Source organism: Myotis nattereri, assembly GCF_964212035.1.
Source record: "Myotis nattereri genome assembly, chromosome: 5".
In the NCBI taxonomy this organism is placed as follows: Eukaryota; Metazoa; Chordata; class Mammalia; order Chiroptera; family Vespertilionidae; genus Myotis; species Myotis nattereri.
Window position 1 is genome coordinate 69884314 of NC_138080.1, and position 15326 is coordinate 69899639.

Here is a 15326-nt window from a genome sequence, read left to right on the forward strand (position 1 = left end):
AGTACTAGAAAATATTGAACATATTCTGTATTTAGGACACTTTAAGGAACTTTTTAATTCATCTTGGCCCATATAATTTGCCTATTATTCTTTTCTTATTTCTACTCACAGCTCTAATTCAGAATACTTTCAGGGTATCATAAAGAGCTGAGCCCTAGATTTATTAATTCTTGGAACAGAAGATTCACCTCAGGGCCTGTGGAATTCTTTATAGTCGCTAACTCAACAGTCCTCACTACTAATGAGGTCTGTGGGCAGTTTTTCACTGTAATGATGACAAAGTGCAAGATGCAGACAATGAGATGAAAAATTGATTCCACAAAATGCTAAGTACATAAATATTTTTCAAAACTAGTTGCCTCAACATTTAATGGAATAATATAGGATTAAAATGATTAGGGCTTTAACAAAGGCAAAAAACAAACCGATAACTTCATCGGAAGATAAATTATGTCTTTGAAATCAATTACCAAACTGAGAGACCAAATCAAACATCCTGAGCCATTTACAAAGTATGCAGCATGAGCTTAATTGGCCATCAATATTCCTGTCTGTAGTATCCACTTTTACATGTCTTGAAAACTTATAGAGCCCTTTGAGTCCTTTTAAGTATTTTGTTTAATGAATTTAAAAACATACCAATAGGAAGAAAATATCAGAAATAATCACAGGTTATTTTTTAAAAGTTCTAGTCTAGAGATCGAGAAGGGAAGCAATAAAATGTTTTCTCCTTTTAATATAATCTCCACACTCCATCCACTCCAACTTCACCATTATTTCTTAAAAGAGTAAGGTTTATCATCTGAAAATCCAAAATTGCATTCTCCCCCTTCATAAATTACAGCTTCCAAATTGCACAGCATCGTGGAGCAGGAGAGGCCGGCAAACCTGTGCTCTTCATCTGCTTCTCGTTCCCCGCTTCATGGTCTCACCCTCTTCCCTGCTCCAGAACCACACCCAGAGCCACTCTGCCATGGGGATGGTCACTGCCACCACGAACTGACCCATAAATGTGTACAGCATCTGCCAATGGCCTTGACTGAGGCAGGCAACACTCATGTGTCCCTTAGTTCAGACAATACATAATACTACTTGTCAAAGACTTTTCAACAGCCAACAAGGGTGTGCAAACAAGATTTGTAAAAGCATACATATATGCTCATATCAACATACTGAAGAGTCCTGCTTGTAAAAAAACCACAGATGGCCCTGGGTTTTTTAGTAGTAGCTGGGAGTACAAATAATGGACTTATAAAAGTCTGAGCATTGTTTTCCTTTCTATCTATCCAAACTTAAGCAAGTAATTTTTTAATTTCATTAAATTTATTATCCAATCTAATAAAAGAGAAACATGGTAATTGGCGTGCGACCGCTACCCTTCCCATTGGCTAATCAGCGAGATATGCAAATTAACTGCCAGCCAAGATGGCGGCCGGCAGCCAGGCAGCTTGAAACTAACATGAGGCTTGCTTGCTTCAGTGACGGAGGACTCCAACGTTCCCTGCCTGCTTTGCCAGCCTCTGAGCCTGCAGTTTAAGAAACATTGTAACGAATATAGAAGCTAAACAAAACCCCAGAAACCTGCTTTCAGTGAGGCCGGGAACTTAGAGCTGGAGTTATACAGTGTTTCAATTACAGAACCGAAACAAACCAGATACCTTCTTTCAGCAGGAGAAGCCTCAGAGCTGGAGCCAGAGCTAAAGCTGGCCCAGAATAAAAAAAGAAAAAAGAAAAAAAGGAGCAGTTGGGAGCTTCAGTCGGCCTGAAAACAGCCCTCACCCAGACTGGCCAGGCACCCCAGTGGGGACCCCCACCCTGTAGGGTGTGTGACCAGCTGCAAACAGACATCATCCCCTCACCCAGACTGGCCAGGCACCCCAGTGGGGACCCCCACCCTGAAGGGTGTGTGACCAGCTGAAAAAAAGACATCATCCCTCACCCAGACTGGCCAGGCACCCCAGTGGGGACCCCCACCCTGAAGGGTCTGTGACCAGCTGCAAACAGCCATCATCCCCTCACCCAGGCTGGCCAGGCACCCCAGTGGGGACCCCCACCCTGATCAAGGACACCCTTCAGGGCAAACCAGCCAGCCCCACCCATGCACCAGGCCTCTATCCTATATAGTAAAAGGGTAATATGTCTCCCAGCACCGGGATCAGTGGAGCCGAGAGGCCTCCCGGCACCAGGATCAGCGTGACAAGGGGCAGCGCCCAAACCCCCTGATTGCCCTGTGGCTCTGTGTGTGACAGGGGGCGGGGCCACAACCTCCCTATCCGCCCTGCTCTGTTCGTGACAGGGGAAGGCGCCCCAACCCCCTGATCAGCCCTGCTCAGTGCCTAATAGGGGGGAGCTCCCCAACCCCCTGATCGCCCTGCAGCTCTGTGTGTGACAGGGTGTGGCGCCCCAACCCGCCCCCCTCCAACAGGCCCTGCTCTGTGTGTGACGGGGTAGAGCTATAACCTCCCCATCGGCCCTGCCCTGAGTGTGAGAGTGGCGGTGCCCCAACCACCTGATTGGCCCTGCTCTGTGCGTGACAGGGGGGAGCTCCCCAACCCCTTGATTGACCCTGCTTTGTGCATGACAGGGTACGAAGCCCCAACCCCCTGATGGGCCCTGCTCTGTGCGTGACAGGGGGCAGTGCCCCAATCCCCTGATTGGCCCTGCTCTGTGCATGACAGGGCACCGAGCCCCAACCCCCCTGATGGGCCCTGCTCTGTGCGTGACAGGGGGCAGTGCCCCAACCCCCTGATTGGCCCTGCTCTGTGCATGACAGGGCACCGAGCCCCAAACCCCCTGATGGGCCCTGCTCTGTGCGTGACAGGGGGTGGCACCGCAACCTCCCCATCGACCCTGCCTTGAATGTGACAGGGGGCGGTGCCCCAACCACCCAAATGGCCCTACCCTGAGCGTGATTGAGGGTGGCATCGCAACCTCCCAATCTGCCCTGCTCTGTGCATGACAGGGGAAGGTGCCCCAACCCCCCAATCGGCCCTGCTCTGAGCCCGACCAGGGGCTGCACCTAGGGATTGGGCCTGCCCTCTGCCACCTGGGAGCAGGCCTAAGCCAGCAGGTCATTATCTCCCAAGGGGTCCCAGACTGCGAGAGGGCACAGGCCGGGCTGAGGGACTCCCCCTCCCCCCCGAGTGCACAAATTTTTGTGCACCGGGCCTCTAGTCTACATATATAAAAAGCTAGTGACCAGAATGCCATAATGACCGGAACAACTGGTCACTATGACGCCCACTGCGGCCAGTGAACTGACCCGATGGGGGTGGGGCCAGCCCACCAACCTCCTGCGGCCCCTCCACCCAGCTAGCACCGCCCCCAGTGAGCCCCTACCACCCTGATTGGCCCGCAGCCCCTTCCCCCAGCTGACCCCATCACCGATCACCCCCCCACCCCAATAGGGGGCCGGACTGGATGGCCAACCTCCTGCAGCCCCTACCTCCGGCTGGCCCCACCCCAGATCAGCCCCCCCGACCGCGATTAGGGGCAGGGCTGGCCAGCCAACTGCCTGTGGCCCCTCCCCTTGGCTGTGCCTGCCCTCAAATGGACCCCCCACCCCAATGGGCCTATGGCCCCTTCCCCCAGCCAGCTCCACCCCCAATCGGTCCCCCACACTTTGATCAGGGGCAAGGCCAACAGCTACCACCTGTGGCCCCTCCCCCTTGATTAACCCACACACACACCAATCGGGGGCAGGGCCGGTCAGCCAACCTCCCATGGCCCCTCCCCCCAGCCGCTGACCCCCAATCAGCCCCCCCACCCATTTGGGGGCAGGGATGGCTGACCCACCACCCACAGTCCCTCCCCATGGCCAGCACCACCCCCAATTGGCCCCCCAATCCAAATCTGTGGTGGGGCCCACTGGCCAATCGCCACAGCCTCTCCCCCCTGGCTGGCCTGGCCCTGATGGGCCCCGATCGGGGCCAGGCCGGACAGCCAACCTCCCACCGTCTCCTCCTCCCAACAGGCCCAGATGCCACCCATGCATGAATCTGTGCACTGGGCCTTTAGCTGGTTAATGAAATTATATAGGTTTCAAGTGTACATTTCTATAATACATCATCTGTATATTGCATTGTGTGCCCACCACCCAAAGTCAAATCTTCTTCTGTCACTATATATTTGACCCCCTGTAGCCTTTAACTTTTCTGAGACTGTTTCCACAGCTATGAAGTGGGAATGATTATTAGTAGTGTTGTCATGAGGCTCAAATGATAAAACCCCTATAAAAGCACTTAGCAATACTCGATACATTTTATTATTTTATTATTATTATATTAGTATATATTCAATTCTGTTGCTTATATTTTGCCTGTGATGGATGATACACAAGATACACAGACATTTAACCTAAGATGCACTAACTCTGATTCTAAACCCTCTGGGAGAAAATCATTTCCAAATTTGGTAGTCAGCACTGATCTCACAAGAGTCCCCATCACTTCTCTTGGAAATCTTGATGTTTTCATTGTGAAAATAAGTTATGATCCTATTGTTAAAACTCATTTCTGCCGAAACCGGTTTGCCTCGGTGGATAGAGCATCGGCCTGCGGACTGAAAGGTCGCAGGTTCGATTCCGGTCAAGGGCATGTACCTGGGTTGCGGGCACATCCCCAGTAGGAGATGTGCAGGAGGCAGCTGATCGATGGCTCTCTCTCATCGATGTTTCTAACTCTCTATCTCTCTCTCCTTCCTCTCTGTAAAAAATCAATAAAAAAATATTTAAAAAAAATTAAAACTCATTTCTGATCTTTAATGAATTCTATTCCACTCACACTAGAATATTTCTACTAGTGTGTTTTTATTTGTTTTTTACTGAATTGCAATGCACTGTATAACATGGGCTCCATCCTAGAGTGCCATTAAAGAGAACTGGGGAATCGAAACTGTCCTCATCATAATGAAAAACACTGTCTTGTTCACTGTGTTGACACTTACACCAGAGGTGCAAACGCCGTGGTGGGTAAGACTGTTGCCTGAGCACAAATCAAAACAGCAGCTCCCAAGTACCCAGCAATAATTGTATTCTGCACTGCTAGGCACTCACAGCAAAAATAATGTGCCAGTTCCACTTAAATATTGGAGAAAACTCCTTGAAAAAAATAGTAAAATTATGAATTTTATTAACGCTGGACCCTTAAATCTCTAGGTCTTTTCACTATTCTTGTGACAAACACTGAAATGTGCACAGAGAACCAGTGATCTGTCCCTAAGCACTGCTGCTGTCTCACAGCAAAGCAAATGGGCAGCTGTTTGAGTTGCGAGCTGAACTAGCTGCTTTATTTATGGAATGTGATTTTTACTTGAAAGGACAACAGACAGAGAAACTATGTTTTTTCAGACTTAGTATCTGGCCAACAGTTTCTTTGCTGGGTTTGTTTGAAAATGAACAAAGGGAACCTGGCACTGCAAGGAAAGCAACTAACAATATATGTTACTAATGATAAAACTTGAGCTGTCAAGTGAAAATTCAAATTCCGGAAACCTTCTAACCATCACTCTGAGGTTGAGAGCCAATACACTTAAAGACACTTACATTAATATCCTTATCACATATACCAATATTTTCCAAATAACCAATGCCTGATATTTCCAAGTCATGCATAGGTAAATATCCATTCAGAATACAAGTAGATCGACATTTTTTTGTAACAAATTATGAATAGTTCACTGACAGGGTTTCAGACTCCACATTGCAAGTCAGTTTTTTAAAAAACGCCACTTGTGGAGTTCTGGTGTGTATCAAAGGAAAGTTGACAGTAATCTAAAAAGGATATCAAAGTATCTCTCCCTTATCCAACTGCATATCTCTGATTCAGGATTGGTTCTTTTCACATGCTTCAACCAAAACAACATTTTTTGCAATAGGCTGAAGGAGATTTGAGAATCTAGCTGTCTTCTCTTAAGCCAGATATTAAAGAGATCTATGAAAATGTAAAATAATGTCTCTTTTTTTCATTATTCTTCATTTTGGCAAAATAAAGTTTTATTTAATACAATAAAATTAAAATGTTATAGGTTTATTGTGATTTTTACATGAATTAATACTTTAACTTTTTCTCAATTTTAATGTTCTAATGGTAACTATCAATAAATAAGACACCCCTAAGCAAATGCTCTTTTGGGGATCCTTGGGGTCCTGAGACCAACAAATCTGAGAACTGGGACCTGGACACAGACAATATTTCCTTCCATTTAAACCCTAAGTCCCATGTGAGATCACCCGCTTAAGTTCCTCTTCCTTTCTGAGTTTTCTGACAATTCTCAATTCACTTGTAGATCAGAGATAATTGGTGTGCCCTGGTCCTTAGTGCAGTTAATGGTCAAGATCAAATTTATTGACTTCCTCCATTCCCCCAGCTTATCTCGGCTAATTTATTTCTGAGGCACAAGAACACACGTTCTGGATTCAGTTCTTCTACCATCTCATGCAGCAAACATGTGCGGAGCACCTACTATACACCAGGCATCAGACTAGGCTCTGAGATCAAAGCGGTCAATGAAACTAAGCTTCTGACCACGAAGAGGTCCAACCCAGCCCCTCAGCTGCATGTTCCCTTGCAACACATATTAAAAGAGAAATGCTCATTGATGTACCACACATCTCCATTGTTTGTTGAACCTAGAAAAATGATTGAAAATTTATATGAGCTATTTTAACCTCATCTAGACTCTTCTAAGAATGTAAAGGCACAAAATAAAAAGATAATAAACCTTATGTCGGCAATCCAAAGTCATCCTTCTGAGGCACTCTTATTCAGGTCAAAATGTTAGCTATGCGAGTAGGGTAAATGAAGGCACACAACTGGACAGATCTTTGGAATGAGCAAAATCAGAGCCACAGTCCCCATCCCTGCTCCACACGCATCAGAGCTGGACAAAGAATGCAGATGAAATCATTTCTCTTTTACCCAGTGACCCTCTGCTTGCCCATGGAATGTGGTCAGCCATGACTCTAGCCAGAAACCTGAGTAAGCAACCCAGATGCCTATCAGTGTACATGAGTAAATGTTTTAAAATACATTGGAATGAAGTTTGCACTTGGAAACAAACAACTGAAAAATCACCTCTGACAACCAGAAGTAATTTATAACTTCTCTTTGCAGAATCATGGTAAATTAATTGTTTCAGCAGAAGGAAAAAGTATTTTGTTGCATATACTTAAAAGATACAACCAATAATAATATGAAATTCTAGCTCCCAACTACTGCTTTCAATATTCTTTGGGGAAGCACATTTGCTTTTAATTTTAGGAGTGGTTGGACCTTGGGAACTCAAACTTGGTTTACAATTTCAGCACTTTCGTTCACAGAAGACACCCTGACAAACAATTTTTCTTCTTATAAAACAATCAGCGTAAGGACTTCTCCTAGATTTTTTAATAAACAGGGTACAGTAAATATGAATAACTTTTCATATGGGTGTTACTGAGGTTTAAAAAAGCAACAAACATATTATTCCCTATTACTAACAAAATGATTTCTAATTATTTTTTAATCTGCAGACCTATTACAGAGACAGCACTACTTAATAAATTTAATCTAAAACAATCTTTATATATCCAATGAGTAAATAATAAGGCAAACCTTCTAATGATAACAGTGGACATTTATTCTCATTCTCTATATTCTCTAATAAGTGTAATATACTGAACCAACAAACAACAACAAATAATATCATTTGTCTTATAGTTTAACAAGTTCACCTAAAGTCTATCTTTAATAACTATTTCAGTCTTCAAACTAATGCAATCTCTTCATCTAAGTAGTGATTCCAGAAAAGGAAGGAAGAGACAGGGAGAGGATTTAGGGGAGGAATATACCAAATCAAAATAAAATTACATAAATCAAGGCCCGAGTCAAATCAAATAGCTCAACATATAAGACCTATGTTAAGATCTTTAAAAAACTAATTAGGTAAAAGAGGACATTTGGGTTAGAAGTCCCTTCAGGGCTATGTGTAAAAGAAAAAAAACCTGAATTCCACTTAGGATTATATCTTTGAGAATTATATCTCTATTAAGAAATATATCTCTAATTATATCTCTCATATCCTCTAGGCCATGAATTTGCTGCTCCATCCATTGAACAGACATAGCTACCTATTATGAAAAAAAAAAAAAATCACACAGGATTCAAAAAGATGATAATAATAAATGAGCATTTTAAATGAAAAAAACCCCTCACCTTCCCCAAATAGAAAAGAAAGCAAGAAAACAAATACATGAGCCTCAATCTCACAAGCATGTTATGTCTGGTTTACAGCCAAATATCACAAACCACATTTGATATTTTGTGTTTTTGGCTGAGTGGCATCAGAATGACTTTGAGGGGAGTAAGGAGGGACAGAAAGAACTTAGAAAATGGCAAACAAGAGCTTTCGAGAGCACAGCTATATCATTTCTGGTAGATATCAAGACAACATTGGCAGTAGTTCAATTGAAAAAACAAATCAATGACACACAGAGGTAGTATCCTAAAATATAACCCAGGGAAGGCCAAGCTTGGAATTCTCTTGGCTTATACTGTGAAACCAACTTCTCACCTGTCAGCAGACAGAACAATGTGTACCTACACCAGGGTATTGAACAACACAGTCTTGTCTCAAGAAACAGCCTCTAATCTCTGATCATTCACAGCACATTACATGTTTTACGTTAAGAAGGTAAAGAAAGGATTGCCCTAAGTCAAAAGACAGTGCCTAAAATGTGAAGGCAGATGAAATCAGGAATCTCCTTGAACTTGGCTTGGCACATTGAAATTAGTCACTGTCTATAAAGAAACTGCTAAGGCTGCTGAGGATGTGAAAGTTAATACTGCCCTCCATGGCCACACCCCCTAGACAGCTAGGCTGTAATGCTGATTTCTACCAAAGTTCTTAATTTTGGAACAGAAAATTCTTACGTCTGAAATCACCTATTCTCTAGTAGGCTTCCTTACTGAGAGGTGTTTAGTTTAGTGCTGGGATTCCGCTTATGTAATTGGATGTGGGATTTTTTTGGTGTGTTTTTTTTTTTTTTTTTTTGGGGGGGGGGGGGCACTTCAGAAATGGCTAAGATTTCTCCCTAGCCTACACATATACATATGACTTCTATGAGGTGTACTATAAAGTAAAAACTGTTCATTGTTTAGTTTTGACCAGGATTAAAGCTAGATTTTATATAATTCTTATTAGCCTTTGTGCCAGAACATTTTTATATACTCCTGTCAGTAAAATCAATTATCAACAATACAGGTAAATAATTATGGAAAGTAATATAAAGAACAGCGATCTTCCTAAAAAACATGGCAACAAATAAGTCAGAAAGGATGACAAAATCATTACCTCTGCTCTCTGTGTTCTGGGAAAAGCAGTTGATTTTTCTATGGCATAAACCTCCACCAGGTAAAGGCAAGCTCCTTGCTCCCGGTCCAGAATGGCTGCTGTCTGAATCATGCCAGTTTGTCGTCCAATAGTAAAGAGACGTCCAACGGTTTTTTCTTCACAACGAACTGAAACAATATAATACTCCACTGGGGCTTCCGATCCTCTAGGGCTAGCTGCTTCTATTGATATTACATTGGTACCAATGGGTTCCCCTTCCTTCAAAATAGTTATATATTTGGGTTGAGTAAAAACAGGTCCATCGAGGCCCTGAAGAATGACGGTCAATTCAGTGGTGGATTTCCTCCTTTCCGGGCCAAGGTCTGTTGCTGAAACGATGAGATTATAGATCAGCTGTGAAGGCACCAGCGCGGAGGCCACTCTCAAGTCTCCACTAAAACGGTCCACAACGAAGGTGTCTGTGTCCCCATTGATGATCTCGTACTCCACCTCTCCGTTGGCACCTTCATCCGGGTCAGCAGCCATGACTGTTGTCAGCACAGAACCAATCACAGCCGAAGGGTCTGCAGCAAGGGCGTTTTGTGATATGAACACTGGAACGTTGTCATTGAGGTCTGTAACCAAAATGGTCACATTTTTCAGAGCATACCTTCTAGTTTCTATAGGCACAGCTTGATCGTTGGCTTTTACGGTTAACTCGAAGAGATTAGCAAATTCCCGATCTATTTCAGCATTGGTATATATAGTGCCTTTGACTTCATCTATGCCAAAGTGGTTGCCCCTTGGCATCTGTTGGATGATCGTGTAGGCTAGCTGCCCATTAATGTCTGCATCAGGGTCATGAGCAGTCACTGAAATGACAGACGTACCAATGGGAATGTTCTCAACAATAGACTTGAAAATATCCCCAGGAGGAAAGCTAGGAGGGTTGTCATTGAAATCCCTCACCTGGATAACCACTGACATTGTAGATGAACGAGGAGGCCTTCCTTGGTCTTTTGCTGTTATATTTAATTTGTACAAAGACTGCGTTTCAAAGTCCAATTTCTTGGCAAGAAAAATACTCCCAGTGTTTGGGCTAATGCTGAAAGTTCCATGGTTGTTAGTCCCAGTAATGCTGTAGTGCAAATCAGCATTGTCACCGGAATCTGAGTCCGTGGCAGTAACGGAGGACACGAGTTCACCAATTCTCATGTTTTCCAAAACATCAACAAAGAGTGTTGATTTGGGGAAAGAGGGGGTATTGTCATTTTCATCTAAAATATCAATATTTAAGGTACAGGTTGAATTGAGGGAGACTACCCCTGAATCCACTGCTTGAATTACAAGGGAATAGGCGGGTGTGGCTTCATAGTCTAATTTGCCAATTAGTGTCACCTGGCCAGAGGTACTATCTATAGCAAACTGTCTTTCTTCATTTCCTTTTATTACAGAATAATGAATAAGTCCATTATTACCTTCATCAACATCTGAGGCAGATACTCTTAAAACCTGTGTCAGGTTGGCTGCAGACTCTGATATTGTAGCTTGATAAAAGTCTTTTACAAATTTGGGAGCGTTATCGTTTATATCCTTCATGTAAACATGGACAGTGGCCTGATCCTTGAGAGGCTGTGGGAGCCCCTGGTCTGTTGCAATGACTGTAAAGCTAAACACTGCAGTCCCCCTGCGTCTCATAAGAGACTCCCTGTCAAACTGATGAGTATTTGTAATTTCTCCACTAAGAGCATGCAACTCGAAATCTGGCTGCACCATTTCAAATGAATACCTTACTTCACCATTTGGCCCAAAGTCTTTATCTACAGCACTTACTTTGCCCACAAATGACCCAGCTTTCTGCTCCTCTTCAAAATAAAATGAGTAATTGGTACTGTTAAAAAGAGGTCTGTTATCATTTACATCTTCTAAAATTACAGTAACATTCACAGTAGCACTAAGGGGTTCCACAGCTCTGTCAGAAGCAACAACCAGTAAAACGTATCTGTCTTGAAGTTCACGGTCCAGTTCACTTTTGATATACAATTGACCATCTGGAAATATGCCAAAAGCATCCCCTATATTTCCTTCAGCAATGCTGTATGCAATTTCACCGTTTGCTCCTGAATCCTTATCAAAAGCTTGCACTTTAAAGAATCGAGAATTCACAGGTTCTGACTCAGAAAGGGTGACCTCATAGGAGAGCTGGTCAAATACTGGCGGGTTGTCATTTACGTCATGGACATAAACCGTTAAGATGACACTAGAGGAGAGCTGTGGCACACCCATATCAGATGCCAAGATCTCTAACTGGTAGGAACCAGCATGGACATCCAGGGGCCCTCGCAGACTAACATGACCATCCTTCTCATTGATAGTAAAGAGATTCTTGGGGTTCTGCTTCAGGCTATAGAGCACCATGCCATTAACACCTTCATCAGGGTCCACAGCTTTGGCTTGAAAAATGCTGTGACCAGCCTGCCAATTCTCCACCACATTCACACTCTCTACTGCCTGAAGGAAATGGGGAGAGTTGTCATTCAAATCCTTCACTGTTATGTTAACCATAGTGTCTCCAGTCACTGTGCCCCCGCTGGCCACTACTTTCAGCTGATAAAAGGACTGCTCTTCTCTGTCAATCACACTCCCTGTGGTAAGCTGCCCAGTGACCTGGTTGATAGCAAACACACCTTTCTGATCCCCAGTAGTAATGAGATAACTGATGTTGGCATTGAGATCCATGGTGGAAGCAGACACACTACCCACATGATATCCCAGAGCCACATTCTCAAAGACCACGAAGCTGTAGGCAGCCTGACTGAATACAGGTGGGTTGTCTTGAGTGTCCAATACAGTGATGGTTACTACTGCCTGGTTGGGAGACTGTAAATTGCCACCATCGGTAGCCACTACTTGGAGTTGGTAAGCTGTTTTTTCTTCTCTGTCTAGGGCCATTCTTGTTGAAATCACCCCACTCTGAGCATTGATCTGAAACCGAGACCTGTCCCCAGCTGATATGCTATATTTGATAGTTCCGTTGAGACCCAAGTCAGGGTCAGTGGCAGACACTGTGGTGATGTAGCTACCTCCGGGCTCATTCTCCTGAATATGAGCAAAGTACTGGACTGGGTAGAATACGGGACTGTTGTCATTCATATCCAGGAGACTCACATTTATGCGAGCCACTGAGGACTGGGGAGGGGAGCCTAGATCTGTGGCCAAAACCAACAGGGAGTAGAAAGATTGCTCCTCTCTGTCCAAGGAGGAGGTAGTACTCAACCTCCCAGACACAGGATCCAGACGGAAAGACCTCTGGTCAGTCTCAGCCTCTTGTAAGGAGAAACGCACCGTCCCATTGTCACCCAGGTCCCCATCAGTTGCCCTGAGCATCAGCAGTTCTGTCCCTGTTGGGGCGTTCTCAACCACAGACACATCATACCCTTGTGGCTGGCTAAATACTGGCTTTTCATCATTCACATCCAGGAGAGTTACTACAAGCTGGGCGTAGGAGACCTTGGGGTGAACGCCCTGGTCCCGAGCACTAATATTCAGTACAATTTGGGAAGCAACTTCACGGTCCAAGCCCCCAGCGGCCCCGGTGGTCACCAGGCCGCTATGTTCACTGATATGGAACCAACCTAGTCCATTGCCAGAGACAATGCTGTAACGCAAATTGGCATTGAGACCAGAGTCGCCATCCGTGGCAGACACTCCACTCACGTAGCTTCCCGGAGGCGCCTCCTCGCTCAGGTTCACTCTGTACACTTGCTGCGCAAAGACCGGAGGGTGGTCATTGATGTCATTGACAAAAATCACCAGGCTGGCCACAGAAGAGCGCGCCCGGACCGCGGCGGCAGGGGGCGCCCCGTAGTTATCCGAGACAGACACGGTTAGGTTGTAAGAAGGAATGCGCTCGCGGTCCAGGGCGCTGGCCACTTTGATGAGGCTCAGGTTCGGCACTTTGCTGCTCTGCACCTCAAAGTGGCGCTGCTCGTTGCCGGCAAGAATTTGCACCGATATGTTCCCGTTGGCCGCGGGGGAGTCCGCGTCCGTCACGGTGAGCAGAGCCACCACAGTGCCCACCTGAGCGTTCTCGTCCACCGAGGCGTAGCGCGAGGTGGCGGGGAAGTAGCGGAATTTCACCACCGGGTCATTGTCGTTGACGTCCAGGAGCTGAATCAGAGCCTCGGCGCGCCCGGTGAGGGAAGGCACGCCCCGGTCCAGCGCCTGCACCGTCAAGGAGTACTGGCGCCGGGCCTCGAAGTCCAGGGGCTCCCTCACCGTGATGAGCCCCGTTTCGGGGTCAATCTGGAAGGGGGTCCCCTCGTCCTGCAGCCGGTAGCGGATGTCCGCGTTGGTGCCCTCGTCCGCGTCCGCCGCCGCCACCTGGAGGACGCTGGAGCCCACCGCCGCGTCCTCAGGCACCCCCGCCTGGTAGTGGGAACTGCCAAACACCGGGGGGTTGTCATTAATGTCCTGCACAGTCACGTTTACCTGAAGGTAGCCCCGCCGCTTGGGCTCGCCCTTGTCCTTCACTTCCACCAGCAGCTGGTACTGCGGCGTGACCTCGCGGTCCAGCCCGCCCTCGGACACCAGGTGCAGGAAGGCGCCCTCGCCGCTCGGGTTCAGGGTGATGTCCAGGCGGAAGCGACCCTCCTCGTTGCCCTGGACGATGCGGTAGGAGTGGTGGTCCACGCCATTGGAGCCGATGTCTGCGTCGGTGGCCGTGTCCAAGATGACTTGGCGCCCACTGCTGCTGTCCTCCTTAAAAGTGACTATGATGGAGGGGTCCGGGAAGACAGGGGCGTTGTCATTGAGGTCCCACACCAGCACTCGCACCTCGGTGGGGTAGGTGGGCGAGCTGGAAAGGACCACCAGGTTGATCACGTCGCTGGGCAGGCTCTCGCGGTCGATGGTGGCCGTGGTGTACAGGGTCCCCGTGCTGCTGTTTATGGCAAACAGGGCGTGGCTTTCGCTGAGCCGGTAGGTGAAGCCCGGGCGCGTCTGGATGGTGCCCACCAGCGTGCCTGGGGGCTGCTCCTCCAGCACTTGGAACACCTGGCGCTGCTCGGCCCCGCCAACCTGGCTGGGCCCGGGGAGCAGGGACAGCAGCCCGAAGAGGCGCAGGAGCTTGAGTATCGAGGGGGTGGGCAGCGGGAGCCAGGCGCGGCCAACAACCCAGCGTGCGGCCAAGTCCATGATCCCGGCTCCCTGGAATGGTGCGATCAATAGGAGGAATAGATGAAGCAAAAAGAATGCAAGGGCCAGGATTAAGTATTCCGGCAAATGCAACTGATGGTCCCGAGAGTTCTGTTATTTCAAGGAACCGCCAGCCCAGCAGAAGCAAGTCGCCTCAGTGAAAGGCTCTGTCCAGGTAGCCATTTAGACGCGTCGTGCCAGAGGGAAGCGGGTGCGAGAGGCGGCCGAGCATTCCGCGGGGCGCTCCTGGGCGCTGATGAGTTCCAGGAAAGTTTCTCAAACCTCAGTATTTCCCCCCTTTCACGTTGGTTCTGAATCTGGAGACTCTGAGCGTGTTCCCCGAGTGGCGAAGAGCTGGGAGAGGTGGCCAGTGTTTAAGGTGTACGAGCGATCGTGGCAAACACTCTTCAGAAACTTTGGAACTTGCCCGCGGCCAAGCAACTGAGGAGGGGAGGACGGACACGGGTGGCGCCGCGGGCAGGGAGGGGCGGGAGGGAGCCGGGAGGTGCGCGAATTCCTCCCCTAAAGGCTGGAGACCAGGGGTCTCCGGGTCTCCGCGAGTCCCCACCCGTCAGGAACTGGCTGTGGCGCCCCTCCTCGGGGCTGCCCGAGTGGCAGCGAGGCCCAGGCGGGGCGGCAGCGCGCGGGCGGCTGGCAAACAGCGCTCCCGGCACGGGCGCTAGGGCTTCGGTGCCCGCGAGCGCTCCGCCGCATCCTCCTCCTCCTGCAGCCGCGGCCGCCGCCCCTGCTGCCGGCGCAGGCAACGTCCCGCGCTCCTCGGCATGGTTTATTTTACTTCCGCCGGGGCGCCTGCCGACCCG

At 47.5% G+C, this 15326-nt stretch overlaps 1 protein-coding gene across 2 annotated transcripts in view; it reads right to left on the reverse strand.

The window, feature by feature from the left end:
• Positions 1-14505, reverse strand: part of FAT4 (FAT atypical cadherin 4) — a gene marked incomplete at its 5' end in the record, with an annotated part of 155771 nt that extends 141266 nt beyond the window's left edge. For both annotated transcript variants that reach the window (XM_081093237.1, XM_081093236.1), the window contains one exon: positions 9331-14505. In XM_081093237.1, the coding sequence (XP_080949363.1) occupies positions 9331-14505 (5175 nt within the window). The remainder of the gene's footprint in view (positions 1-9330) is intronic.
• Between the last annotated feature and the right edge of the window lie 821 nt (positions 14506-15326).